The sequence below is a fragment of the Lagenorhynchus albirostris genome, chromosome 7 (assembly GCF_949774975.1).
Source record: "Lagenorhynchus albirostris chromosome 7, mLagAlb1.1, whole genome shotgun sequence".
Classification (NCBI taxonomy): Eukaryota; Metazoa; Chordata; class Mammalia; order Artiodactyla; family Delphinidae; genus Lagenorhynchus; species Lagenorhynchus albirostris.
In genome coordinates this window covers 34,536,955-34,564,625 of record NC_083101.1, presented here as the reverse complement: position 1 = coordinate 34,564,625, position 27,671 = coordinate 34,536,955, and the positions used below count along the sequence as shown (strand labels likewise).

At 43.6% G+C, this 27,671-nt stretch overlaps 1 protein-coding gene across 1 annotated transcript in view; it reads left to right on the top strand.

Annotated features, from left to right (window-relative positions):
- The window catches only part of LOC132522837 (stimulated by retinoic acid gene 6 protein-like), a 52,204-nt gene that overhangs the window by 14,745 nt on the left and 9,788 nt on the right, over positions 1-27,671 (top strand). The window contains exons 2-11 of the mRNA XM_060153385.1: positions 2,845-2,920; positions 4,662-4,762; positions 7,454-7,584; positions 11,378-11,498; positions 13,082-13,127; positions 15,295-15,423; positions 18,034-18,104; positions 19,511-19,622; positions 21,984-22,137; positions 27,530-27,605. Of these exons, the coding sequence (XP_060009368.1) occupies positions 2,845-2,920; positions 4,662-4,762; positions 7,454-7,584; positions 11,378-11,498; positions 13,082-13,127; positions 15,295-15,423; positions 18,034-18,104; positions 19,511-19,622; positions 21,984-22,137; positions 27,530-27,605 (1,017 nt within the window). The remainder of the gene's footprint in view (positions 1-2,844; positions 2,921-4,661; positions 4,763-7,453; positions 7,585-11,377; positions 11,499-13,081; positions 13,128-15,294; positions 15,424-18,033; positions 18,105-19,510; positions 19,623-21,983; positions 22,138-27,529; positions 27,606-27,671) is intronic.

The window sequence follows — 27,671 nt, the reverse complement described above, 5'->3', positions numbered from 1 at the left end:
GGCTTGGGGACCCCTGCTGGGTGGTGTTGTTAATAATTCCCACTTTAATAGATAAGAGCATTTCATCTTAATTTCTCCTTTTATTACTAGTTGAAATCCTAAAAATGTATTGAATATTTTTATTTCTTCTTTGTTGGTGGCTTAATATTCTTTGGACAGTTTTGTTCTTGTGGTGTTTCAATTGTAGTCTTTATTTCATTTTTTTCTCTTCCTGTGTTTGCTGGAGTGATTGAATTTTCATTCCTTCATATACACTTCTTAATACATTGATTTACTTTCTGTTTATATCCTTCTAGTAGCTAACTGTGGATTTTTAACATACCTACTTAGAATTATATTTTACTTATAAAGCCCAGAAAGAGAAAGCAGGTTTCTACATCATCTTTCTAAACATGACAAGAACTTGGTCATCATTTCACTTCCCTTTGTATCTACACCTGTTCCTACCCACCTCTCCCTTCTTCCATGTGGGGTATCATCTGGTATTTCAACTCCAAATTGGCATTTCAAACATTTTATTTCACAATAATTACCTAGATATTTAACAATACATTTTCCTGATTTCTCTGTTTGTTATTCCTCTTAAATTCTTCCCCTTCCTCCTAGATTTACTCGAGAATTTCCTCCAATATTTCTTCCAATGAAGGTCTTTCTGAGTCTTTGTGTTTCTAAAAATGTATGTATATATGTGTATATATTTAAAGTCCTGTGCTCAGGAGTAATGGGAAGTTTTGCTAATTACTTTCTGTGGCTTTTTGCACCCTTCTACTTCCTCCTAGGTTCATTCTTCTTGTAGAGAATTTCCTCTACTCCTTACCTCAGAGAGGTTCTGTATTAACTTCATTTCCTTAGGGCTCCTCTATCTGTTGAATTTTTGGCTCCCTTTGGTGGTGTAGTCTTTCCTCGTGTGTGGTGTTTCTGGGTTGGGTGCTTGTCCTTGTGCTGGAGCTTCCACTGGGATATTTGTTTGGGGGTGGGCGGAGCTGCTGCCACAGCTAGTACTAAGGCGTGCTTTCAGTGCAGCAGGATGGAGGTAGGATGTACCGCTCGATGGGGTACCTCAGCAGCTGATCTACATCCAAAGCACCCGGTCCTTCCCAGGTGCCACCTGTGATCTGGAGCACTGCCTTTCTCTCTGTGACCCATGTATACTACTCCCAGAGAGGTTGACCCCATTGCCTCTGGTCGGTCAGCAGGGTGGGAGGACTCTTGGGTCTCTGTGAGACCCCAACTCATCATTCTGTGGTCTGTCGGCAACCCCCGCCTGCATCAGCCTCTTGCATATGAGTGTAGAGCACTCTTCTGTGGTCACAGCCTGTAGCCGTGCTGGCTGATGCTTTTTCTCTTTGATCTAGTCCTAACTGCTCTCCATCATTCAGCATCTTCTAGTAGTTTCTGTGTCCCTGATAGATTCCCTTCTTGTTTTCAAATATGGCTATTTTTTTTCTTTCTTAAAAAAAATCCTTTCTGCTATTTTGAGGGTTTTTGTAGAACAAGGAGACTGATGTATGTGCTCAGTTTACTTTCCTAAAAACGGAATTCTAAATTTTATAGTTCTATCACATTTCCGACAGCATGAGTCACCCTCATCTCCCCCCACCACTTCTAAGTTGTCTTATTCCTATATTTAGACATCATCGTGGAGTACTGGAACTTTAAAAACTTTCAGGGGAGTATGCCATGCTCATGGATTCCCAGAGGAATGCTCTTCCCTGAGACTTCTGGGAAAAGTGGGAGCTAACCGGGAAGGAAGCCCGAGGGATGGCCAGATAGATGCTGCAGGAGTGAGGCACAGAGTGAGCAAGGATCTGGAGGGTGAGCGTTTGCTGAGGTGGTGCAGTGCAAGTCAGAGCAGTGATAGTGAGGTGTGGCGGGAGCCCAGAAGGGAGCAGGTCCCTTTCAAAGCGAGACCGGGAAACTACTGTCATGTGTTTCACACACGAGACCCCAGCAGCCTTGTCCTGCAGACTCTGAGGTCTGGAGAGGACAGAGTCCACAGTCTGTCGTCCAGATGACCACTGTCCTGCCCCAATAGCCCAGCAGTGAATCAGAGTGAGCAGATGCTTCTTGACCTCTGGCTACGAAAAACCATGTCCGAAGGCTGGTTTCCTGTGAAGTTACTGAAGCTTAAGTCTCAGGGGCCCTCACTTGCACAGGACCCTACCAAGGCTCTAGGAGGGTGGGAGGCACCTTGGTTAAGTGTTTACATGGTGATATGTTTTCCTTAAAATATGAAAAGATAAGATATTTTTGTAGTTTTATTTGAAAAGAACATCCAAATAATATAAGCTTTGGGTGCCAAGGAACCTGAATCTGTCCATGACTATGTCATCAAGAAAAGAAGGAGTTAAAAAAAAAAAAAAGAAAAGAAGGAGTTAGATCCAGTTAGTAGGGCAGTTGTATAGATAATTAAGCTGGAGAAAGAGATATGAAAGAAGATAATCCACTTAGTGAAGACACATCACAGGTGAGTGGCACTGACTCAGAAATGGAAGTTAAAAAAAGATCAGATGGGGCTTCCCTGGTGGCGCAGTGGTTGAGAGTCTGCCTGCCGATGCAGGGGACGCGGGTTCGTGCCCCGGTCTGAGAAGATCCCACATGCCGCGGAGCGGCTTAGGCCTGTGAGCCATGGCCGCTGAGCCTGCGCGTCCGGAGCCTGTGCTCCGCAGCGGGAGAGGCCACAGCAGTGAGAGGCCCGCGTACCGGGGAATAAAATAAATAAATAAAGATCAGATGATCTCAGTGGGCTACAAGCCAAATTCCTGACAGTGATGCTCAAGGCTGAAGGGTCAATGCCTGCAGCAGTGACTGATGATGTGAATGTGTGTTTCGGTTGTTTTTCAGGACCAGGGAGCTAAATGGCACTTGTGCCAGCTCAGTGGACATGGAGCTCTTCCTCCATTACTCCCTCATCCCGTCAGTAAGTGAAGGCAGGGGAGGGTGGATGAGGGAAGAGAAGGGGAGCTGGGATGCTCCCATACACAGTCTCCCAAAGGGATCTGAATAGGTCGGCAGAGACTTGCTCTCTTACATTATGCACTAAAAACACAGGCAGAAGAAGGCTTTGAAGGTCCCAAGAGTCAGGGGCACTGACTTTTAGGGGAGTCAGAAAAGGCTTTTCTGAGGAAGCAGTGCTGGAGCTGAGGTCTGTTGGAAGACGTAATGAAGAACATTTCAGGCAGAGGGGAGAGCACGTGCAAAGGCTGCGTGGCGGGCGGGAGCATGGAGAGTGTGAGGAGCTGAGAAGGCTGGCGTGGCTGGAGTGGGGAATTGGAGGTGGAGGTGTCTGGGGAGGTGGGCAGGGCCAGGCCGTGTATGAAGGAGTTTTGTCTTTGTTCTAAATACAATGGGAAGTAGTGGAGTGTTTCTGGCCCAAGGATGGTGTGATCAGATTTATGGGTTGAAATCATCTCTCTGTTTGCAAGTGGGGATCAGGTTGGAGGCAGGAAGGCCAGTTGGGAGATGGTTGCAGGGGTCCAGGTGAGGTGATTTTACATCATCCTAGATGACGGTGGTCACCTCCAGATGTTCAAGGGGTAAAAGCAGTAGAACCTGGTAATGGGTTGGATAGAGAGATGAGGGAGAGGGAGAGGTTGAGGATGACTCTTGGGTTTGTAATTTGCACAGCTGGAAGGATGGTGGTATCTGTCATTCACTTGTTAAGGAAAATTAGAGGGCATCCAAGTTTGTTGTGGATGAAGGAACAGGGCAGGGAGGAAAATCAGGAGTTCCATTTAAGACATACTGAATTTGAGAAGCGTTCAACACATCAAAAAGAAATGCCAACTATGTAGTTGAACATATGATTCTGGACCACAGCTGGGCTGGAGATTCAAGTTTGTGAGTCTTCTGTGTATTTGGTGGCCATTGAAAGTGTGGACATGGATGAGGTCACTGAGGAAGAGAGGATGGGGGAGTAAGATGAGTGGTCCTTGGACTGAACCATGAGGAGCTTCACATCTGGTGGTTGGGTAAAGAATGATCCAGCAAAGGAGACTGAGAATTAGAAGAAAACCAGAAAAGTGTGGCTGATAGAAGCATAGGGAAGAGAGTATTTCTAAGAGGAGGAAGAGGTCAACACTGAATGCTGCTGTGAGGTCAAGCAGATTTGGGCTTAATGTTTACATTTGGATTGAGCAACAAGGTGGTAATTAGTGACTTTGGCCAGAACTGCTTTCGTGGAGTATGGGAGTAGAAGCCATGTTAGGGGGTCGAAGAGCAAGTGAGAGGTGAGGAAATGGAGACAGCAAGTGTAGATAATTCTCAGGAATTTTCTAGTAAAAGAAGAAAAGGGGCATCAGGTATAGGAGAATATGACTGAATCCACAGGAATAAAAAGCAAAGAAGGATTTGCAACCTGAAAGTTATTACCCATTTTTTACGGATGAGGCCACCGAGGTTCAGAGAAGTTAAGTCTCCCTCCCAGCCAGTGTGTGGGAGAGACTGTATTTGAACCCATGTCTGTTCAGAGCAACACAAAGGAAAGCTCAGTACAAAACATTCTGGAAGCTCAACGGTGCGTGCAGCCAGCTCTCCAAGTGTGGAGTTTGAGTCCTAGACGTTCTGAGTGCTTTGCTCACCCACACACTCTCCTTCAGCGAGGGCACCGAGGGGCTGAGGATGAATGTTCCCTCTGACAGACCCTTCTTCTCTTTCTATAGCTTTTCATCATTTTGGTCTTGTCCCTTCTCCAAAGACGAGAGCACCATAGACAGAGAGATGACGCTTCTTACCTCCTGGGGAACCGCTTCAGAATGATCATGTGAGTTGAGCCAAGGTCCATCACTACAGCTTGGGGTACTCTGTGTTTGGGACCAACACCATTTGTAAGACTAGGCTAACCACCAGTTACCTCCCCACCCACCTCTACCCCGCCGTGGACAGCCCTGTCCCTCCCTGCCCCAATCCACCAAGGCCCAGAGAGTTCAGAATTGGCTTCCAAGCTACTGCGCCCTCAGCACCCAGGGCTGCCCAGAAGTGCTTAAAACAACTCGAAGAGGCTCAGCTCACTATGGGAAAGGCCTTCCCACACTCAGCACCATGGCTACCCCAAGAAGCAGTGGGGAGAGAGTTCCCTGTCACTGGTGGCAGCAAGCCTCCTTGTTGGGATGGAGGCATGAGACATGCCCCAGGAGAGCCCGCTGGACCAGGGAGCTTTCAGGGCCTTTCCGACTCTGCCATTCTGAATCTCTGCTCCCCTCCTCACATTTTTCCTTGAGTTCTAATTGTTCATCTCTCTGCCTCATCACCCTCTAATTACTACTAATGATGATGATGCAATTAGCATTTGTTGCATACTGACTCTGGCCTAGGCACTGAACCATCTGCTTTGCCTACGCTACTAGGATGGACCCCAGCATGGTGGGGGTTGTTATCCTCATGTAATGGATGAGCTAGCTCAGGCTCAGAGAAGTTGAGTCACTTGCCCAAGGCCACAGAGCTACCAAGTGACAAGAACTTTAACCCAGCTCTGGTCGCTTTTGGCTCTGATTCTCCCAGTGTCATAACCTGAGAAGACTCAAGGATGTGGACACACTCAGGTCTCAGCCTTGGGCTCTGGAGAAGGGAGAGGAAGCCAGGATGTCAGGATGGAGTCTAAGGGTGATCTGACCTTTGCGGTGAGAGAAATCCAACAACAATGTCCATATACCATATACCAGCCCAGAGTAGCAAACATTCTGGTTACCACCCATTAGAGCAGTCAGCCCCTCCCAAACTGCCAGGTCTAAGCCACATGGGCTGAGGCACAGAGAGAGACTGAGGCTGGTGGATAAAGAAGATCTTCAGACTTTGCCCTGGGCATTTGGCATGTAGGGCCTGGCGTAGGACTTTTTAAGTAAGACCGCTATATGGATCATGTTAAACTGCTTTGAATTCAATTAATAAAGGCACAGTTTTCTTGCTCTCTGGCCACTTTCTTATGAAAAGCCCTGCTTTCCTGAGTAGTTTTAGCTCACCGTCTTCACCCATTAATAATCCTTTGCATGTGCATGACACTCCACAGTTTATAAAGCAGGTCATTTGCCATCCACAGTGTCTCTGTGATATGAGCAGAGCAGGGGTATCATCTCTGTTTTAAAGATAGGGAGACTGAGTCCCACATAGCGCTTACGTACTACAGGTGGGATTGATTAGAATTCAAATCAGTTCAACCAAGTGCGTGTCCACGAACGTGCAGTGAGCAGCTACTCTTTTCAAAGCCCTGTGCTAGGTCCCACTCCAGAGGAGTTTATAGTTCACTAAACAAGTGATAAGAAAAGCATGGACATGAACGTAGCGCTGAGGGGACCCAAGCAAGGCAGCAAGTAGGTGTGCCTGATTGGGAGTGGGTTGTCAGGGAGGTTTCTGAGAGAGGTGCTCCCTGAGTTGTGCCTTGAAGATGAAGATGAGCCAGCCAAATGGAACAGGGGTCCAGATCCTGACTCCCAAGTCCCCACCTGCAGGTACCTGCAGTACCCTTCCCTTCCTGCCACCTTGAGTTTTCATTAAGCCCGCTTCAAATGGCACTCCAGTGGGGAAAGCCTTTTCTCTTTGTCTCAAATGCAATTGCTTTCTCTCATGTAGACAAAGCTCTTTTGGTTAGAGGAAACAGATACCCACTCAAGCTTGTTTGCATAAAAGGAAAAGAAAGGACTTTTTATAAAGTTACAGAGATCTCACAGAAACTGGCAAGGTTGGCCTCATGGGAACTAGAGCTCTTGAGATGGGCGTCTCTGGGAGACGGATTCTACTTTTGCCTCTTTGTGTCACTGGGGTCCCTTCAGCACCATTTTACCATTTTCCTCTCTGCCATCTGACTTTATCATCGGACTTAACGATCTCTGCTTCCCCCAGACGTCGGCAAGACTCAGTTTGGCATGACTTTCCAGAACAGAATTTTAACAGCTGACTGGCTCCTGTCCTCAGAATCACAAATCCAAAGTACAAGGCCAGGCACGGTGATTGGCCCATCCAAAGTCAGGTGACCATCTGACCACCCATAGTCCAATCAGCTGTGGCCAGGAGGTGTGATCACATGCAGCTAGCATAGCCAGTGATACCCAAACCTTCCCAGGGATATTGGAAAGGAGGACTCTCGTAGACCATGGCCAGGTGCAGGGCAGTTCCCCCAACCTGTCTGGCACATACTCTTTGTTTTGGTTTCTTAAGTCATACTGCTTGTGTCTCTCATAGATGAAATTCATCCCATTTTGCTTGTTGTCATGACTGCTGGTGTCCTTGCTTATGTTCCCCAGACTTGGAGCTTCTCCAGGGCAAGGATTTTGTCTTCCTCACTTTGGTACCCTGAATCTATGCCTAACCCCCCACTTGGCACAGAGGGCCTCAGGATATGTCAGTTGAAATAAATAGTTTACTACTCAATAGTCCCTCCCCAGAGTGGGATTGATACTTTGGAAATGAACTGTGGGAAGGAGCCACTTCTGGCCTCACGGGCTCTTTCTCTTATTCATAGACCTCTGGACTTCGTGGGCACTTTTCGTAACCGATGGTCCTATGGAGTAGCCTTTGGGGCTACAGCCAATAAGGTCATGTTCTTATTCTCAGAAGGCTACCAGCCCCTGCAAGTCCCACAATGGGCCCAAGGTACGTGTGCTGCCTCATACCTGCTGGGAGTTTTGCTGTGGAAATTCTTGCTCTTGGAGACTGCATGGCAGGGGTTCTCTGGGATCAGGGGATAAACTTTGTTGAACTGTCAATTACTTCTTAGCTTGTTACTTGCCCAAGGTCAATGCCAAGCCCACAAAGTCTCGAGCTTTTTTATGGAGGTTTTCTCCCAGTTAGATTCAAAGGTTTTTTAGACGTAGTAGAACAAAGTCTCAGAAAATAGGTTCACTGTCACCAACCCTAGAAATCTCTCCTGAGTCATAGCCGTGACTGCCTTCTTGATATCAGTAAGCCCTCAGATGCTTCCTCAGGGAACAGTGTTTACTTCTCTGGCCATTGATCTGAGGCCTCTTTGTTCCCCGTGCCCTGTGCTCTCCCTGCAGGTTCAACCATCCCTAATCCAGTGACTCCCAAACATCTCCTGTCCAGCTTGGTTCTCTCTCCTGGGTTCCAAGCCTATATGAGCAAATGCCTACAACATCTCCTTAGTTTTTAGGAGTTTTTAATGCAAATTAAAACCAAAATGATACATCTCTTAGAAGTGTACAAGTTAAGCTTTGGCAAATGTTTACATCTATGAAATCATCACCACAATCATGATAATGAACCCCAGAAGTTAACTTTTTCCCCTTTGTACTCTCTCCTTCCCACCCCATCCAGTCACCACCCCCATCCCCAGGCAGTTATGCAAATGGAATCATACAGAATGCAATCGGGGGGTTTTTTTTGGGGGGGAGGGGGTCTGTTTTCTTTCACACAGCATAGTTGTTTTAAGATTCATACATGTTTAGAATGTATCAGAAATCATTCCTTTTTCATTTCTGAATAGTGTTCTACCGTATGGAGAGACCACAGTTTGTTTATCCATTCACCTATTGATAGACATTTGATTTATTTTCAGTTTTTGGCTGTTACAAATAAAGCTGCTGTAAGCATTATAAGTCTTTGTATGTTTCCATTTTTCTTGGGTAAACACCTTTGAATGGAATGTCTGGATTATTAAGATCATGTAGTAGATTATACTTTTAAAGAAACTGTCAGACTGTTTTCCAAAATGATGGTTCCGTTTGATTGTAGATTACCATCTTCAGTGTATGAGAGTTAAGTTTCTCTATGTCCTTGACAACGCATGGTCAGTCTTTTTAATTTTAGCCATTCTAAGAGGCATGTTGTGGTATCTCACTGTGGTTTCAGTTGGCAGTTTTGTAATGACTGTTGTTGTTGAGCATATTTTCATGTGCTTATCTGCTATCACTGTACCTTCTTCGGTAAAGCGTTTGTTCAAATTATTTGCCTATTTTAAAATATTGGGGATTTTTCGTTTTCTTCTTATTGAGTTTTGAGAGTTCTTTATATACTCTGTATATAAGTCCTTTATCAGATGTATAAATTGCAAATACTTTTCCCCAGTCTGTTGCTTGTATTTTTATTCTACCAACAGTTTCTTTTGAAGCGCTGGCATTTTAAATTTTGATGAAATCTAATTTTTTCATGTTTTCTTTTATGGATCATGCATATGATGTCATATAAGAAATATCTGCCTAAGCTAAGGTCACTTAGATTTTCTTCTTTGTGTTTTCTAGAAGTTTTATAGTCTCACAGTGTTTCGCATTTAGGTCTATGGTACATTCTGAGTTAATTTTTTTGAATATATAGTGTGAGGTGTGGATTGAATTCCCCTTCTTTTTTTTTGCCTTTGGCTATCCATTTGTTCCAGCACTGTTGTCATTACAAAAACCTGTCCTTTGCCCACTACATTGCCTTTGCACCTTTGTTGAAAATCAGTTGTCTACACATGTGTATGTATGGGTCTATTTCTGGACTGTCCATTGTGTTCCATTGACCTGCAATATGTGAACGTTCCAGTTTCTCCACATCCTAGCCAACACTTGTTATTTTCATTTTTTTAAAAAAAATTATAGCCATCTTAGTGGCTATAGTGAAGTATATTATAGTGAAGTATATTAGTGAAGTAGTATCTGATTGTTGTCTTGATTTGCGTTTCCGTGAAGCCTAATTGATGTTGAGCATCTGGCTGGACCAGAATATTGTTTCTTGCTTCATGGCTCAAGGGTTCCTCTTCTGTTTTTTTTTTTTTTTTTTTTTTTGCGGTACGTGGGCCTCTCACTGTTGTGGCCTCTCCCGTCGCGGAGCACAGGCTCCGGACGTGCAGGCTCAGCGGCCATGGCTCACGGGCCCAGCCGCTCTGCAGCACGTGGGATCCTCCCGGACCGGGTCACGAACCCGTGTCCCCTGCATCGGCAGGCGGACTCCCAACCACTGCGCCACCAGGGTAGCCCCTCCTCTTCTGTTTTTACAGAATGATTATACATATGTACCCTCATTACAACCTCATATTTTCTGAGTTGGCTTCTTCCACTTTTGTCTGGACCCAATACTACCCAGTTCCTAATGTTCTTACCTTCTCATTTTGGATTCTCGCTGCCAGCAGTTTCTCTTTCATGTGGGGCTTGTGCTGGGAGGGGACTTGGATATTTAGTATAATGAGCTCATGGGCCCTGATGGCTCCAGCATCCTCAGACCTACTAACACCTTACTAAGGTCTGCTGATTCTCACCTATGAATCAAGGCCTTCAGCCCTGTGCCCAGTTTCAGCTGTTATTTCAGCTTCAATTTCCTGTGAATATCTGCTGGCAGTTTTGGGTTCTTCTGTTCTTGGGATTTCAAAGATCCTATTGTCTTTCCTCTGCTTCCCCTTAATCAGATGTTGATATCAAATGAGTCCTGTCACTTAGATTTATTGTAGATGTTTGTTTTTGGTTTTGCTATCTTCACTGCTCTGTCTGCTTTCATGGTTGGGGGAATTCAGATAAATTAAAAAATTATGCTGTTGCAGCTTCTAACCTCACAGCAATTATTCCTTTTATATGGTCCTTAGCTGCCAGTCCCCCACTATTCACATTTACACAAATACTGACCACCTCAACCAACCATCTCCCCTCCTTTGAGTGAGAAATGTCCTTTCTTCCCTCCTTCTCTCCGTCCTACAAACTCCCACTTATATTTCATGGCCTTGCTAGATGTCACCACCTCCAGGATGCCTTCTCTGATACCCAGACCCCAGGTGAGGTCCATGACTTCCTCTTCTTGTCCACACAGCAGGTTGAATATGCCTCTATTATAGTACATATCACATCGTTTACTTTTCTTCCTGTCTTCCCTATTGGACCGTAAGCACCTCAAAGCAAGAACTTTGTTCATTCCCCCTATGTCCTTGGTGCCTGACCCATGACCCAGCTCAAAGTAGACACTTAGGAAAGGTCATCTTGCCCAATTACATTTTACTGGATCCTGTTAGACCATCTCAGAGCTAGTCAGTGGCAGCATTAATATTATTATTGCCTTATGGATGAAGTGCACAAGAGGTTTTAGAACACAGTACATCGCTGCTGTCTGTGTTGCTATGGTACACTTTATGGTGCTTTACTCTCAGTGATTTTTGTTTGTTCATTTTTGTGGTATGTTTCTGCCCATCATACTGTGAGCTAATCAAGGGCAGGGACAAAGTCTTCTTCATCTCAATAGTTAGCCCAGTGCCTGGCATGGAAGAGGTACCAGGAAGGGCCTTTTGCATGATTGCATGAAAGACATCTCTGCATTCCTCCTTGTACTAACCTGGGGCTTGTCCACTCATCTCCTTAAGTCCTGAGGTCTGTGACTGCAAGTCCCCTGAAACCCCATAACTGCCCTGGGTCTCCCCTGAGCCCGTGAGAAGAGGAACTCATGTCATCTCTGGCCCTGTCTCTCCCAGCCTTTGTGCTTCTGATCGGAGGCATCGAAGTCGGCCTGTCCCACTTCCCCTTCTTTGCTTGCCTCTCGTCGGAGTTCCGGCTGGTCAGCTCCATCCTGGGGTTCAGCTACTCTCTGATCTGGTAAGATGGACTCTGCCTGCCTGGCCTCCTGCAGTTCCTTTGGCCATGGCTGGACTCTGGACAAGGAGCTGGAGGTGACCTGAGAGCTCTCTTTGGAGGGTACCTTGCCCAGAACCGACGCCCAGGGCGGGTGGGCGGAGTGACTGGTCCAAGGCCCACCGCAGCCCCTCCTTGGAAACTGCACTTGAGGCTTCAGAAGGTCAGGCCTGCATTCTGTCTGCTCCACAGGAGGCTGCTCACGATCAGAATATTCCCAGAAGTCAGGGCTGTAGAAAACTCCGTTTCTGTCAAGTGCCGTCAGTCCCGTGGTTAGAAGCAGGAGTCCCATTGGGTTCTGCTGCTCCTCGCTGTCGTGCTTCCCTGGGAGCCCAGGAGAGAGTGCAGGTGCCTCAGCTGGGCATTCAGTGCTGTCGCAGTCTGGCCTCTCCCCACCTCTCCATGCCTGACCGTCTCTAGCACACACCTCCGGTCATGCAAGACTCCTATACTCCTTTCTCCGTCCACTTATTCATTCAGCAGACATCCCGCTGTGAGCCAGGGAAAACACTGGAGGACAGGACAGACCCTCATGGAACATGTGTTCTGGCCTCTTTGTCTACATATTGCTATTCCCTGTGTGGATCGTCTTCCCCGACTTGGCCCAGTGATAGATACATGCTCATCCTTCGTGGATCAGAGCCCTCAGATGTGGGACCTTTCTGACCCTCCTCTTGAGCGCTGTGCCCTCAGTGCTGACACCTGACTGGCACAGAGCTGGCCCTGGGGAATATTTTCTGGCTGAATAATCCCATGAACACTTCTGCTCTCCAGCCCTGAAACTCATCTCATTGCCTGCATCCCCCTTACTGGGCCGGCTTCCCCACCACAGCATTTTCTGTGGGGCAGGGATCCCAGGCCCAGTGTGTGAACCAGTGCAGGGGGCTCACAAGCAAATGATACCCCAATGGCTACAATTCCAGAGTTTGTGACTTGCTTTTTAAAAATTAGAAGAGAGAGTATTCAGGGTTAGACGTGGAATAATATCATCTTAACAGCCTCTGCCAGACTTTCTGAGCAGGAGAGGAGAGGGTGGTCAGAACCACTTAGCAGCTTGGGCACCTTGGGCACCTTGGGAGTATGACCAGGAATGTGTGTCCAGCCGGGAGAAAACGAGGCTTATTCCTCAGGGCAGTGTTTACAGACAGGGCATGTCCCGTCAGAAAGAGCCTCGGTCCCAGAGTCAGGACACCTGGGTCTTGGTCCTGGCTCTGGGTGTGACTCTGGAGAAATCCCTTCCCCTCTCTGGGCTTCAGTCTCCCCACCTGAGTGATGAGGGGAGAAAGTAGGAGACCTCTCAGTGTCTTCCTGCTCTGCCGTTGTGGATCCCAGGATTATGTCCTCAGTGAGGATGTGTTAAATGAATTCAGTGTGCATGTACCTAGGCACAAGCTGTATGCCTGATCTGGGTGGGATGTACTGGGGACCAGTCCTCCCAAGAAGGATTCAGAGGGGAGGTAACTCCAGGCAGGTGGTATCTGAGCTGTGTTCACAGGGGCTGTGCTGGGAAGGACCCCAGGACCCCAACCCTGGTTTCTGTCTTGCAGGTTTGCTGTCACCACCCTTCACATCACACAGTGTCCCCATGGGCAGGTGAGTCCCTGCTGAGCTGTGTTTAGGGTATTCAGTCCTATCACCATGGCCAACTCACTGTGTGACCTGGGACAAGGCTTTGCCACTCTGGGCCTCAGCTTCCTCGTGTGGACAAAAGGGGAGTTGGAACCATTCATGATACTTCCATTTGTAGAGCATCTTGTGTTCATCAGGTGTCATTCACAGGAGATGTTCTCTCAGTTGATGCTCATAGCGGCCCCTCAAGGGAGGGAAGCTCTTAGCAAACCTGTTTACAGATGAGGAAACTGAGGCACAAGTATATTATGTAACTCTTGAGAAGCAGCAGATTTGGGAGTTGATCCGAGGTCTGGCTGACTCTCAAGCTCGTTTCTTTCCATTCCTTCATGTAGCCTCAGTTTCTCTGTCTATAAAATGGGAGACTCGAACTAGATGAATCCCTTATCACTTTGCCATGCATCGTCTTTCTCAGAATTAGAGGAAGCTGGTTCATCTGTTTAGCCCTGTACCCCAGGAAAAGGAGCAAGATGAAAGAGGGGTGTCACACTGCATCTAGAAGGGTTACCAGGTGTGTGAGGGGAGTACGAAGAAGCCACCTGGGCCAGGAGCCCACAGGAGCCTTGCCAAAGCCTTTCCTGGGCATCAGTAACTATGGAGGATTAAAAGGTGTGATAAAGAGAGTCTGGGGGGAGCTGGGCTAGAAAATGAGGCTGGTAGTCTGGGCCTTCCCTCTGCATCTCTGCACTGGGATTGAGGGCATTCCGGCACAACTCTGCCGCAAAAGAAGCCCTCCTTCCCACTGCTCACAGTACCTGAGGTTCAGGATCACAGGTATTTTCTTTGGAGTCTTGGAGAGCTTTCAGTCTTCCAGAGGTTCTTTGGAAATTTGAAATATTCATGGTTAATTGGCAGGGTCTCACTTCTATGCTCAGAATCACTAACACCAAGAACTGCTACGTGCCAGGCGTTGTTCTAGGCTCAGTTCCAATCACTAACCGGAGAATCCTCAGGACACTTTGCAGACAGTGTGTTAGTGCCATTCCCAGTTCACTGGTAGGAAAGCAAGGTTCAGGGGCTAACATGACTTACTAATTAAAGATCATGGGACTGAAATCCAGACTAAGGAATTAATGAAAATTTGTCCTCATGTTTTCAAATGTATTTATGAAAACTTTATTTATAAAAATGAGACATTAGAAAGGGTCTCAAATGTCAAATATTAGGGGAAAGTTTAGATAAAGTTTGGTTCATATAAATAATGTACTATTATGCAACATTAAATTCACAAATAATTTGTAACCATGTGGAGAAGTGATTATGCTATATACAGACCTACATATTTGGTACTATCTCTAATTATATATAGCTATATGGGTATAGATAAAGATGAAAGACACTGAAATACTGATGGTGGTTATGTCTCACATATAAGCATATGCTGGAGACGAGGATGAAGACACGGGCCCGCACGTCTCAGAATGTGTCCGTCCCCCAGTCTAACATCACTACATCAAAACTCTGATTTCTCCTTAGGGAGAAATACTCTGGAAACATAAAAAAAAATGAAACTAACCAGTAAATTGTGAAAGATACATAACAATATGATTTGTCTTAAAACAGTGAAAAAAATTGTTTATCAAAATGAAGCTAAAAATAGAAAAACTATGAGCACCATCTTGAGAGACCTGTTACTCTTGGGAGCTTGTGTTGCTCCCAAAATGATGACACTTATGGGCTCTCCCTCCCTCCTTCCTCCTCCCCCTGCTCCCTCCCTCCCTCCCTCCTTCCTTCCTTCCTTTTCTTCTTCTCCTTCTCCCTCTCGCCCACCCCCTCCCCCTTCCTCTTCTCTCTCTCCCCTCTTCTCTCTCTCTTTCACCCTCCTCTCTCTTGTGAGTATTTTCCAAAAGTAATATTTACTACCTAATGAGAAAAAAGCCATGAAAGCCCTTTGTATAAAATTAAATAGGGGTGCTAAGACTCAAGTCCAGGGCTGCTGGATTCCAAGTCCACTGCTTGTTCTGATGAGGTGGGGCTGGGGGAGCGGGGATTGGCTGCTGACCTCCAAGCTCTGAGAGGGTGGGCCCTGGTGGGAGCAGGCTGGGGCAGGCAGGTTCCTGTGCACAGCCTCACCAGTGGCCTAGCCCTTCCCTACCTAGAGCCCACGCCCCATGGTCTGCTTCTGTTGCAGTTTGTGGGGAAGTATGAGACTGTTGTGTTCTACTGGCCCTCGCTGCTCTGCCTGGCCTTCCTTCTGGGCCACTTCCTGTACATGTTTGTCAAGTCTCTGAGGGTCCACCTGGGCTGGGAGCTCCAGACGGTGAGTACTAAGTAAAAACACCGTGTGTGTCCTGACAGGTTAAGTTTTCCCAACAGCCTTGTGAGGTAGGTACTATTATTACTTCTCCCACTCTGTATTAGGAAACTTGGACCCAGAGGTGTCAGTTGCATTGCCCAAGCTCACATAGCTAGTCTATAGCAGAGCCAGACCTGGAACCCAGAGAATTTGGTTGTTGAGGCTCTCTCTTACCCATTGTGCTTCTTTTTCTAGTTCCTCAAAGTAAAGAGTTAGGTTGTTTGCATGAGATCTTTCTTTTTTTCTTAATATAGGCATTTACTGCTATACACTGCCCTCTTAGAACTGAACTGCTTTTCCTGTATCCCATAACTTTCTGTATGTTGTATTTCTATTTTCATTTGCTTCAAGATATTTCTGATTTCCCTTTTGATTTTTTCTTTGACCCATTGGTTGTTCAGGAGTGTATCGTTTGTGAATTTTCCAATTTTCCTCCTGTTATCAACGTCTAGCTTTTTGTGGTCAGAAATTATGTCTGATATGATTTCAATCTTCTTACGTTTAAGACTTGTTTTGTGGCCAAACATATGCTCTATCCTGGAAAATGTTCTTGAGAAGAATATGTATTCTGCTGCTGTTATATGGAATGTTCTATAAATGTCTGTTTGGTCCATTTGGTCTATAGTGTTGTTCTAGTCAGCTGTTTCCTTATTGATTTTCTGACCGGATTATCTATCCATTGTTGAAAGTGTGGTGTTGAAGTCCTCTACTATTATCATGTTGCTGTTTATTTCTTCCTTCAGTTCTGTTAATATTTATTTTATATATTTAGGTGCTCTGATATTAGGTATGTATATGTGTTTACAATTTTTATATCATTTTGATGAACTGACCTCTTTATCATTATATAATGACCTTCTTTGTCTCTTGTGATAGTTTTTGACTTAAAGTCCACTTTGTCTCATGCAGAATCTTTAGTTGTGGCATGTGAACTGTTAGTTGCGGCATGTGGGATCTAGTTCCCTGACCAGGGATGGAACTCAGGCCCCTTGCATTGGGAGTGCAGAGCCTTAGCCACTGGACCACCAGGGAAGTCCCCATTATTTCTTTTTTAAAAAAATATTTATTTATTTTATTTATTTGTTTTCCTTATTTATTTTTTTTGGCTGCGTCAGGTCTTAGTTGCAGCACACGGGATCTCTGTTGAGGCATGCAGGATCTTTTCATTATGGTGTGTGGTCTGCTTGGGTTTCTCTCTAGTTGCAGCATGCAGGCGTCTCTCTAGTTGTGACATGCAGGTTTTCTCTCTCTAGTTGTGGTGTGCAGGCTCCAGGACACATGGGCTCAGTAGTTGTGGCGCGTGGGCTCCAGAGCATGTGGGCTCTGTAGCTTGTGGCATGTGGGCTCTCTCATTGAGGCGTGCAAGCTCAATAGTTGTGGCATGTGGGCTTAGTTGCGCTGCAACATGTGGAATCTTAGTTCCCCGACCAGGGATCGAACCCGCATTCCCTGCATTGGAAGGTGGATTCTTTACCACTGGACTACCAGGGAAGTCCCCCCATTATTTCTTTATATAACTTTCTGCCCTTTTCTCTTTCTCTGTTCCTTCGAGGACTGCAGAAGGACTCCCCCACCCCATTGACCCCCCTGTCCCATTTCCCTGCTCTTAGCTTTCCCCAGACTATTCCGCCATGCTGATCCCCTCAGTGTTCTGGGTGGTGTGAGACAGGAATGGATCTGTTGGGCAGTGTCCCCCAAGACTGGGGAAGGTGGGCTCTCACTTCACTTTTATTTTCCCTCATAGGAGAAATTACAAGCTAAGAGGGCCTTCTCTCAATGCCCTGAGCTATACTACTTTGGAGGAGGAGTGATGTTGGTAAAATGAAACTGTTCTCCTTGTTCTCTTTCATGCATCTATTCTTGGAGTTTTTGCTTAACTAGCGTGCTGTAACCTCCAAGGTAGATACTTGGGCCCCCACAAAGGTACTCTCACCTGTGGGTGGTTGTCAAAGTTGGAGTATCTGAGGGCATATGGGAACTGGAACCTCCTGTTCCTCCAGCTCGCTGATGTCACTTACGAGTCAGAATTATAACCAGGTCTATTTTACTCTGCGCAACATCTGCAATATATAAGATTTCGTCTCACAGTGTGTAAAAGTTACATATTCAATATATTGTAAAACAGATGACTACTGTGGAAAGCTCATTACACTTGGAGAAAACATTTCCAAACATACTATTAAAGTTCATTTCAAAATAAGAAATGAGCAAGAGAAATTCCTTTTCATAAAAAATAAAAACACTGGGATTTTGGGTGTTTCATTTCTGGAACAGTGTTTTGAACTATGATGAGAAATCACCAAATCTCAAAGGGAAAAATCGACTTCACAAAACAAAGGCTGGTGTAAAGCGGTGAGCAGAAGAGTCAAGGAAGGTCAGGCCTCTGGCATTTCATGAAAGAAGTGCTTGGGAAACAGGAGACGGGACCGTATAGTCTCTTCAATAAATGACGGGTGTCTGGGAATGGCAAGTTTTACCGAAAATCCTGGCCTCTAGGGAAATAGCCCCTCAAAGAGACCAAAGCCCTAACAAGACTTTGTGAGCCAAAACATCAACCTCTCTCTTTTCTCACAGGAAGAAAAGCCTTTCCTGGAAGTTCACCAGGCAGAGCACGTCAAACAGCTCCTGAGGAAGTGCCCCCTGCAGTAAGCACAGTTATATTTGTTCACGCCCCTCGGCGTTTGCACCAATATTGATGAGCCCTGACCGTGTCAGAGACCTGGCGATGACTGGAAGAGCGCTGTTTTAGGATGCTTGTTTGCTAATAACAGAAACTCGACTCAAATGGGATTAAAGAGAAACAGGAAAGTTATGGCCTTACATAATTAAAGAGCCTAGAGGTCGCCAGTTTTCAGACACAGATGGATCCAGGGGTTTGACTGATATAATCAGAACTAGGTCTCTTTCCCTCATCTCTCAGCTCTGCTTTTACCTATGTTAAACTCTTAGTTAGGTAGGCTTCCTCCCCGTGGTGGCCCCCAGAATCTCTAAGCTTATACCCTCCTGTCTTAAGCTCATAGAGAAGAGAATGTTTTCTTTCAAATAATTCAAACAAAATTCCCATGAATGTGTTTCATTGGATAAAGTTGGACCACATGGCATCCCAGAACCAATTACTGTGAGTAGGTGATTGGAGTAAACTGATTGTTAAACCAGGGTCACATGTTCACCGTGGGAACTAGGAAGTGGTTCAGCTTGACTTAAACCACCAGGACTGATGGTGGGGAAGAGTAGATTCCCAGAGAAAAACTGAGATGTTGTTACCAATAAAAGAGGACATAGCTCTTGACCAGGCAAGAACACCTGGTCTTCAGTGACCATTCAAGTCACCCTACCCCTGCCACTGCCACTGTGCACAAGGGTATATTCCCAGAGAAGGGATATGTCTAATCCAAGGTCATAGTGGCAAAACTAGTTCTTTGGTTAGAGTTACATTTGGCTACATATAGCAGAAAATGCAAAATAATCATGGCACAAATAAAAGAGAGATTTCTTTCTTTCTCATGTAAAAGAATTCTGGAGGCAGGCAGTCCATACTAACCCTGGACTGCCCACCACGCAGTTTACCCATTGTCTGTGTTTCTGTTCCAGTAACGTAGTGGTTTCCATCATGAAGGCTGTCTGTGGCCCAAGATAGATGCTGGGGCTCCAGCCTGGGCCAGCCACCATGTCTGCCCTTCAGATGGCAGGCAGGAGAAAAGAGTGAAGTCAAAGGGAATCCTCCCAGCTGTGTCAGTTCCACCTGACCAGCCTCCCCAAAGTCCCACACCACATCTCTGGTCACGTCTAATTGGCTTGTTTAGTCTTGGTCACTCTTAGCTGTAAGAGAGGTCGGGAACTATAGCCTTTCATTTGGTAGATTGCTGTACTGAATAAAACTGAGTCTTTGTTCTTAAGAATAAGGGGAGAATGAAAACTGTGGAATCTACCAGTGCTCTTTGTCTTCACTATACTCTAAGGTGAAGAAGAGGAGATGATACTATTTTCAGAAGAATCAGGCATTTGTTTACCAGCCACAACCTGTCTTCTCTTGATGTTTATTCATTCACAGAGAGAGAGAAAAGACTTGGTTCCAAACCAAGATATATGAGTGGGACCCTTACTTTCAGTTCCCAAGCAGGATGATTGGAACCACTGTGTTGGCTTTCATCTGCCTGTACCTTGTAAGTAGATCTAAGCAAATCCTTTATTATTTTATAAATGGGGTGGGTCTAGGATAGGGGTTGTTCTTTAAAAGCTGGGTCAAAATTGAGTATCTGTAAATCAAAAAAGTACAATTCTTTGACCCCACCATTTTGACTCCAAGGACACTTATACTCATGTGGTGAATATTACTAATAAATATAATCGAGTTATTTACAGAGACTTCCAGTTACCAATTCCACATGTAAAGAGCTTGCAATATGCCAATCCATCTTAACAACAAATACAAATCTGAACAAATTGAAGAATCAACAACTCTTCTTAGATCCCTAAGAGCAGTGAGGTCATGGAGCAAACCTTTACCCCTAAAACTGAAGAGACACGATCATCACAGAATGGAGCAGAAACCCCATGGCAACCAGTGCCAAGGTAGGAAAATCTGAACTGTAATTGATGCCATCAATCAATTGGATATTTTGGAAATCCAAAGACTACTTCATCAACAACAGCAGAATACACATTCTTCTCAAGAGTAAATGGAAAATTCAACAAGATAGACTATATCCTGGACCATAAAACACATCTTAATAAATATAAAAGAATAGAAATCATACAATGTCTGCTCTCAGATCAAAGTGGAATTAAATTAAAAATCAGTAACAGAAAGATAATGGAGAATCTGCAAGTAGTAGGTATGAAAACAACACACTTTAAAGTAACATATGAGCCAAAGAAAAACATCAAGGGAAATTAAAAATGTTTTGAACAGATGAAAATGAAAACACAACTTATCAAAATTTGTGGGAGGCAGCAAAGGCAGTACTTAGAGGGAAATTTATAGCATTGAATGTACATATTAGACCTGAAGAAAGATCTTAAATCAATCGTCTAAACTTTCACCTTAGGAAACGAACAAACAAAAAAGAGCAAATTAAAATGCAAAGTAAGCAGAAGAATAGATGTAATAAAAATTAGAGCAGAAACCTATGAAATTGAAAACAGGAAGTCAATAAAGTACAGAATCAAAGCATTTCACGTGGTCATTGTTATCTGAGATAAAATGTCTGAGTCAAAAGCAGGGTCAAATGGCGGGATAAAAATGGCCAAATTGTCTTCTGCTCATTTTAAATGTACTAGGATGATACCTATATAAACTAATCCTGTGATTAAGTTTTAAGTGGATGTATTAGGTTATGATGAAGTACCACATAAACCCACAAATTTCAGTGACAACACTGAATATATTTTTGCCCACCTAACAGTGTTGAGTGAGTGTTGAGGTTTGGGAGGTAGCAGTCTTCCACGTGTTTGTTCCATAACTGGTTTCTCCATCGTGTGCCTTCATCATCCCTGAGCACCCTCACCATCTGCATCCAGTCAACAGAAGGAGAAAGCAGGTGGCGAAATGCCTGTGAGAGGTTTTCAAAGGCTATGTGGACCCAGCACACATTCCTTCCACTCTTCTTCCATTGACAAGAACCTTGTTATTTACCCACATCTAACTCAAGGGAGGCTGGCAAATGTAGTCCAGCCTGTGCCCAAAAGAGAGGAGAAGAGATTTTAATGGACAACTAGCTAGAGTTCTCTGCAGCAGTGGGTAAATCACTAGGGGTTATTGTGTTTATTAAATCATTATTGGTTGTCTACTCTATGCCAAACACTATACTAAGACCTGGAAGAGAGAAGAGAGTTGATTCAGCAGAGTCTTGGCCTGGGAGTAGCCCATGGTCTAAGACAAGAAGATAAAATACAGTATGAAGTACTGCCGTCTAACTAGAGAAAAAGAAAAGGTAAAAGTGCTTTGGAAATTCAGTGAATTACTCTGGATTGAGAACCTGCCTGAAAATAGTAGCATTTGAGCTCCACATTCAGTCCGGTTGATGAAGTAAAATGGCGTCAGGGACTCTAGAAGCAATGGCATGATGATGGGGGCATGAGGGCAGGATGACAGGATGATAGGAGGGGAGCAAGCATGACATGCATACAGGAAACAGCACCTCCTCCAATTTGGTCATTGCCAAGATACAAGAAGGGGAACAGTGAGAAGTGTTTGGAATTGTCCCCAGGGTCACCCCTTATTCAAAGTCCACTCTGTTTTAATTATTTCACTCTGATTTAATTAATGTTTGAAGAGTTCTTTGAGCCCTTGTGGTGCCTACTCTTATATGCTGTTGTGTTAAGAACAGAGTTTGGGGTGACTCCTGTCTCCAAAGAAGTCACAATCCCATTCATCTCAGTAGAGCAAGTGTCCAGAGTCTATTGCAGATGAGTTTTGAGCTTCAGAGAGTTTTGACCTCAAAACCAAAGAGAGACCCATATGTTATTCATATACTGAGCTGGACTCAGGTGAGACCTTGAAACATTTGCTCTGTGTCCCCCAGTTCATTGTCATTGAGTTCTGCATGTTCGTGTATGTGAGAGATGAGCTGGATGTGTTTGAAGGCGAATTGGAGAGCTACGTCGCCTCCATGAACCAGACGGGTACCCTGACCCCAGTCCTCCTGCAGGTGAAAGAGCTGATTAACGTCACCAAAGGTAAAACCATCCTCCACCTTTGTTCCTGCTGCCTGTGTAGGAAACAGAGAGGGACTTGTGACCTGTGGCAGGTGCACACCTATAATGATTATTGCTGCTGGTCTTGATATTACCTGTGTTACAATTGCTCTATGCCTCCCTGGGTTGACTCAAAGGAAAAAGGGGTCAGGACACAGGCCATTTTGTTAGAACCTGTTTGGGGCTGAATTGAACATACCCTGATAATTTTCTAATCTCAAATAGCCTATTTTGTTTGATGCCAGTGGAAACAACTAAAATCATCATATTTTTTCACTTTGGAAAAGATAAAACAGTGGTCCATGACTTTATTATTATATGGAAAGTTTACTTATATCATTCAAATTTAATTTCTGCTTAGTTCAGGTTGCTATAACAAATTACCATAGACTGTGTGGTATAAAAACAGACATTTATTTCTCACAGTTCTGGAGACTGGGAAGTTGAAGGTGCTAGCAGACCTGGTGTCTGGGGAGGGTCAGTTTCCTGACTTGCAGAAGGCCACCCTCTCTTTGTGTCCTCACATACTGGATGGAGAACAGGGAGAGGAAGCAAACTCTCTCATGTATCTTCTTATAGGGCACTAATTCCATCATGAGGGCTCCACCCTCATGATCTAATCACCTCCCAAAGGCTCCATTTCCAAATACCATCACATTGGGGATTGGGGTTTCAACACATGAATTTTGTGGGGGGTGGGAGACACACACATTCTGTCCATAACAGTCACTTTACCTTAAAATAGTAGCTTTCTTTGAAAATGACATACTCTAATTATATGTCCATTGCCCATGAAAGAAGGAAAGTTCTTCACTATTCCTTGTTGAGAAAGGACCTGGACAAGATGTCAGGATAAACTCTGTCATTGGACAAGTCAGGTCCCTTCTCTTGGCCTCAGTTTCCTCATCTTTAAAATGGGACTGGGATGAGGGTACCAAATGGTTTCCAAAAGCCTTTGTAGCTCTGACATTTAATGGCTGTAAATTACCATATGTTCCTTAAGCCATGAAACAGGTGATGCAAATAATATTTTCACTTAAGACTCACAAGCTAGTAGAATATCAAAACCAGAGGGGAATAGATCTACTGTGAATTATTTGAGGAAAATTCTCTTACACATACATGACATAGAAGGTTACACTAAGGTGGGTACTGCTTCTTCCATATTACCATACTTTTTTGTTGCCCTTGAACACTTCTATTCATCTTTAATGTTCTGCCTGATGAGTCCCTTCCTATACACTCAGCGAGCATATTCTAATGTTTGATTTAATAATACTTGTTTTAAGTCATACTTCAGAAAATTCACATTTCTACCCCTGTTCTGGGCAACTTTTTAATGCTAACCTCAGTTACTTGGTCTGGGTGAATTGTAGTGAGTATATCACCATATTCACTCATGTTTTATCTCCTCTTTGATATATTTCTCACGTTTAGACACTTTAAGAATCAGTATATAACATTTTCACTCTGTCTCAATCTCTTCCAGCTTTAAACAGCTGCCCTCTTTCCAAGAGAGACTCTTAGGCTGAACATGCTTCACCTTTGGGATGATAAAGGCATTAAATTAAAGGTGTGTGGTCATGTTCTTGCTGCTGGCTGGAAAAAGTCTGCACTCACTCTTCTTGTGGCAGACTCCTTCCATCCTCTCCTTCCAAGGATGTGTCCCCTGCATCCCCTGGGGTGAGATTTATGGTGATTTACCCACATCCTTTGTGTTGGTGGAGGTTTGGGATAGAGCAATTGCCTAGTCCTGGTGATGCTGATAAAGACACATCTGAAACTTGAAAGGCATGGAAATCAGCTTTCTTTTTCCTTCTTTTTAAAAACAGCTTTATGAAGATATAACTCATATACCATACAGTTCACTCATTTAAAGTGTACCATTCAGTGGCTTTTAGTATTTTGAAATTTATGCACCCATCACCACAGTCAAATTTAGAACATATTCATCACCCTAAAAGAAATCATGACCACTTTCAGTCACTCCCCATTTCTCAACTCTCCCCGGCCACTATTTTCTGGCTCTATAGATTTGCCTATTCTGGACATCTTATATAAATAGAATCATACAATATGTGGTCTTTTTTGATTGACTTCTTTCACATAGCAAGATATTTATAAGGTTCATCTATATCATAGCATGTGTCTCAGCTTCATTCTTTTTTATTGCTGAATTTTATTCTGTTGTATGAATATACAATATTGTATTTATGTATTTGTCTGTTGATGCAAATTTGGGTTGTTTCAACTTTTGGTTATTATGAATAATACTGCTGTGAACATTCATCTACAAGTTTTTCATATATTTTTATATATCTTGGGTATATACTTAGGAGTGGAATTCTGGATCATGTGGTAATTATGTTTAAGCTTTTGGGGGAATTGCCAGACCGTTTTCAAAAGCAGCTTCATCACTATGTATTGCCATCACCAATGTATGAGGGGTCCAGCTTCTATACCTTCATCAACATTTGTTAATATCTTTATTTTTTATTATAGCCATCTAGTAAGTATGAAGTGGTATCGCATTGTATTTTTTTAAATTGAAGTATAATTGATTTATAATGTTTCAGGTATACAGCAAAGTGATTCAGATATATATATATATATACACACACACATAGATATTATTTTCCAGATTCTTTTCCATTATAAGTTATTACAAGATATTGACTATGGTTCCCTGTGCTATACTGTAGGCCCTTGTTTTTTTTAATCTATCTTATAGTAGTGTGTATCTGTTAATCCCAAATTCATAATTTATCCCTCTTCCTCCCCCCCACCTTTGGTAATCGTAAGTTTGTTTTCTACGTCTATGATTCTGTTCCTGTTTTGTAAATAAGTTCATTTGTATCATTTTTTTAGATTCCACATATAAGTGATATCATGTTATATTTGTTTTTCTCTGACTTACTTCACTTAGTATGATAATCTCTAGGTCCATCCATGTTGCTGCAAATGGCATTATTTCATTATTTTTTATGGCTAAGTAATATTCCATTGTATGTATATACCACATCTTCTTTATCCATTCATCTGTTATTGGACACTTAGGTTGCTTCCATGTCTTGGCTATTGTAAATAGAGCTGCTATGAACATCGGGGGTGCGTTGCGGTTTTGATTTTCATTTCCCTGATGGCTGATGATGTTGAGCATCTTTTCATGTACTTATTGACCATTTGTACATCTTCTTTGAGTAATGACTACTGAGATTCTTTGCCCACTTTAAAATTGGATTATTTGTCTATTATTGAGCTGTAAGAGTTCTTTGTATATTCTATATACACATCCCTTACAAGAGATATAATTTACAAATAATTTCTTCCATTCTGTGGGTTGCTTTTTCACTTTTTTGATGGTGTCCTTTGAAACACAAATGCTTTTAATTCTAATGCGGTCTAATATATCTTGTTTTCTTTTATCACTTGTGCATGTCTAAGAAACCATTGTCTAACCCAAGGTCACAAAGATTTACTCTCATATTTTCTTCTGAGACTTTTATCATTTTAGCTGTTACATTGAGTGTATGATCCATTTTGATTTAATTTTTGTATACGGTATGAGGTAAGGTTCTAACTTCATTGTTTTACATGGGGAATATCAGTTTCCCCTGCACTATTTGTTAATAGGCATATTCCTTCCCCATTGAATTGTCTTGTCATCCTTGTTGAAAATACATTGACAATGGGGATTTACTTCTGGATTCTCAATTTATTCCATTGGTCTATTTGTCTATCTTTATGGCAATATCACACTGTCTTATTACTGTAGCTCAAGAAATGTGAGTCCTGTAATTTTGTTCTTCTTTTTCAAGGTTGTATAGCCTATTCAGGGTCGCTTCATTTTTATATGAATTTTAGGATTAGCTTGTCAATTTATCCAAAAACGACATTGGAATTTTGACAGGGATTTGAATCTGTAGATCAATTTAGGGAGTGTTGCCATGTTCACAAAGAACAACCAATACATAAAAGTGATACGTTTTTCCATTAATTTAGGTCTTCTTTAATTTCTTGAAACAAGCTTTTGTAGTTTTTTTTTTCCGGTACGCGGGCCTCTCACTATTGTGGCCTCTCCCGTTGCGGAGCACAGGCTCCAGACGCACAGGCTCAGCGGCCATGGCTCACGGGCCCAGCCGCTCCGCGGCATGTGGGATCTTCCCAGACCGGGGCACGAACCCGCGTCCCCTGCATCAGCAGGCGGAGTCTCAACCACTGCGCCACTAGGGAAGCCCTATTCTTAAGTATTTTATTCTTTATGATACTATTGCAAATGCAGTTGTTTCTTACTTCATTTTCATATTATTTGTTGGTAGTGTATAGCAATAGAATTGACTTTTATATATTGGTCTTGTGTCTTACAACCTTGCTGAACTCATTTATTAATTCATTTTACTTTGTTTATTTATTCCTTAGGATTTTCTATATATAGGAACATGTTGTTGGTGACTAGAGAGAGTTTTATTTCTTCCCTTGCAGTCTGGATGCATTTTCTTGCCTAACTGCCCTGGCTAGACCCTCCAGTACAATGTTGGATAGAATTGGCAAGAGCAGACATTGATTTTCTTATTCTTGAACTGATGGGGAAAGCAGTCTGTTTTTCACCAATTAAGTATGATGTTAGCTGTGGGTTTTTTGCAGATGCTTTTTATCCAGTTGAGGAAATTCCCTTCTGTTTCTAGTTTATGGAGTGATTTGAGTTATAAAGAGGTGTTGGATTCTTTCGAATGCCTTTTCTGTACCTATTGAGAGTCGGCTTACACAGAAGCTTTTACTTCCTTCCCTCTGTCTCCATCCCTCTCTCACAAGCACACAGAATCATTCTGAAAGCAAATTAGGTACGAAATAGTAAAAACATACTGAAAGATGGATGAATGAATAGTCAAGACCCTGATTCCAGTTACCGTTGCACAAGGTGACTGTTTATTGGGTAACCACCCCCCCAAAAGCGGAGATTGGAAGTTCAAGAATTAATGATGTTTTACTAGGCTGGAGGCTACCTACCATGTGTACACTCCATAATTTTCTTTTTCTATTACTCACTGTAGATTGAAAATATTAATACCAAAGGCAAAGATTATAAATACGCAGGAAATAAAGGATATCGAGGGTGTATGGCTAAAATGAAACAGAAAATAAGCAAAACGTTATTTGCACAAGAGGTGTGTTAAAGGAAGTGCAGTATATTTTGCCCAAACCTTTCTGTTGTGAGTTTCTGCATTTTAGTTCTCCGACCAGGGATTGAACCCAGGCCCTCAGCAGTGAAAGTGCGGAGTCCTAACCACTAGACCACCAGGGAATTCCCTCTGCATTTTAAAAATAGTTTCTGGTTCATCTTCTGAGGCCTCTCGTATCACCTTGTCTGTTTCAGGAGTCTGGGTGGTGACCATCTTGCCTGCCTCCCTCACGTGTGTGAGCTACCTGTTTCACATCTTGGCTTGTTACAGGTAAGAGGGTTCTAGGAGTCATTTGTGTGTCTTTAGCCGGGAAAGCAGCTGACAGGCTTTTCTCAG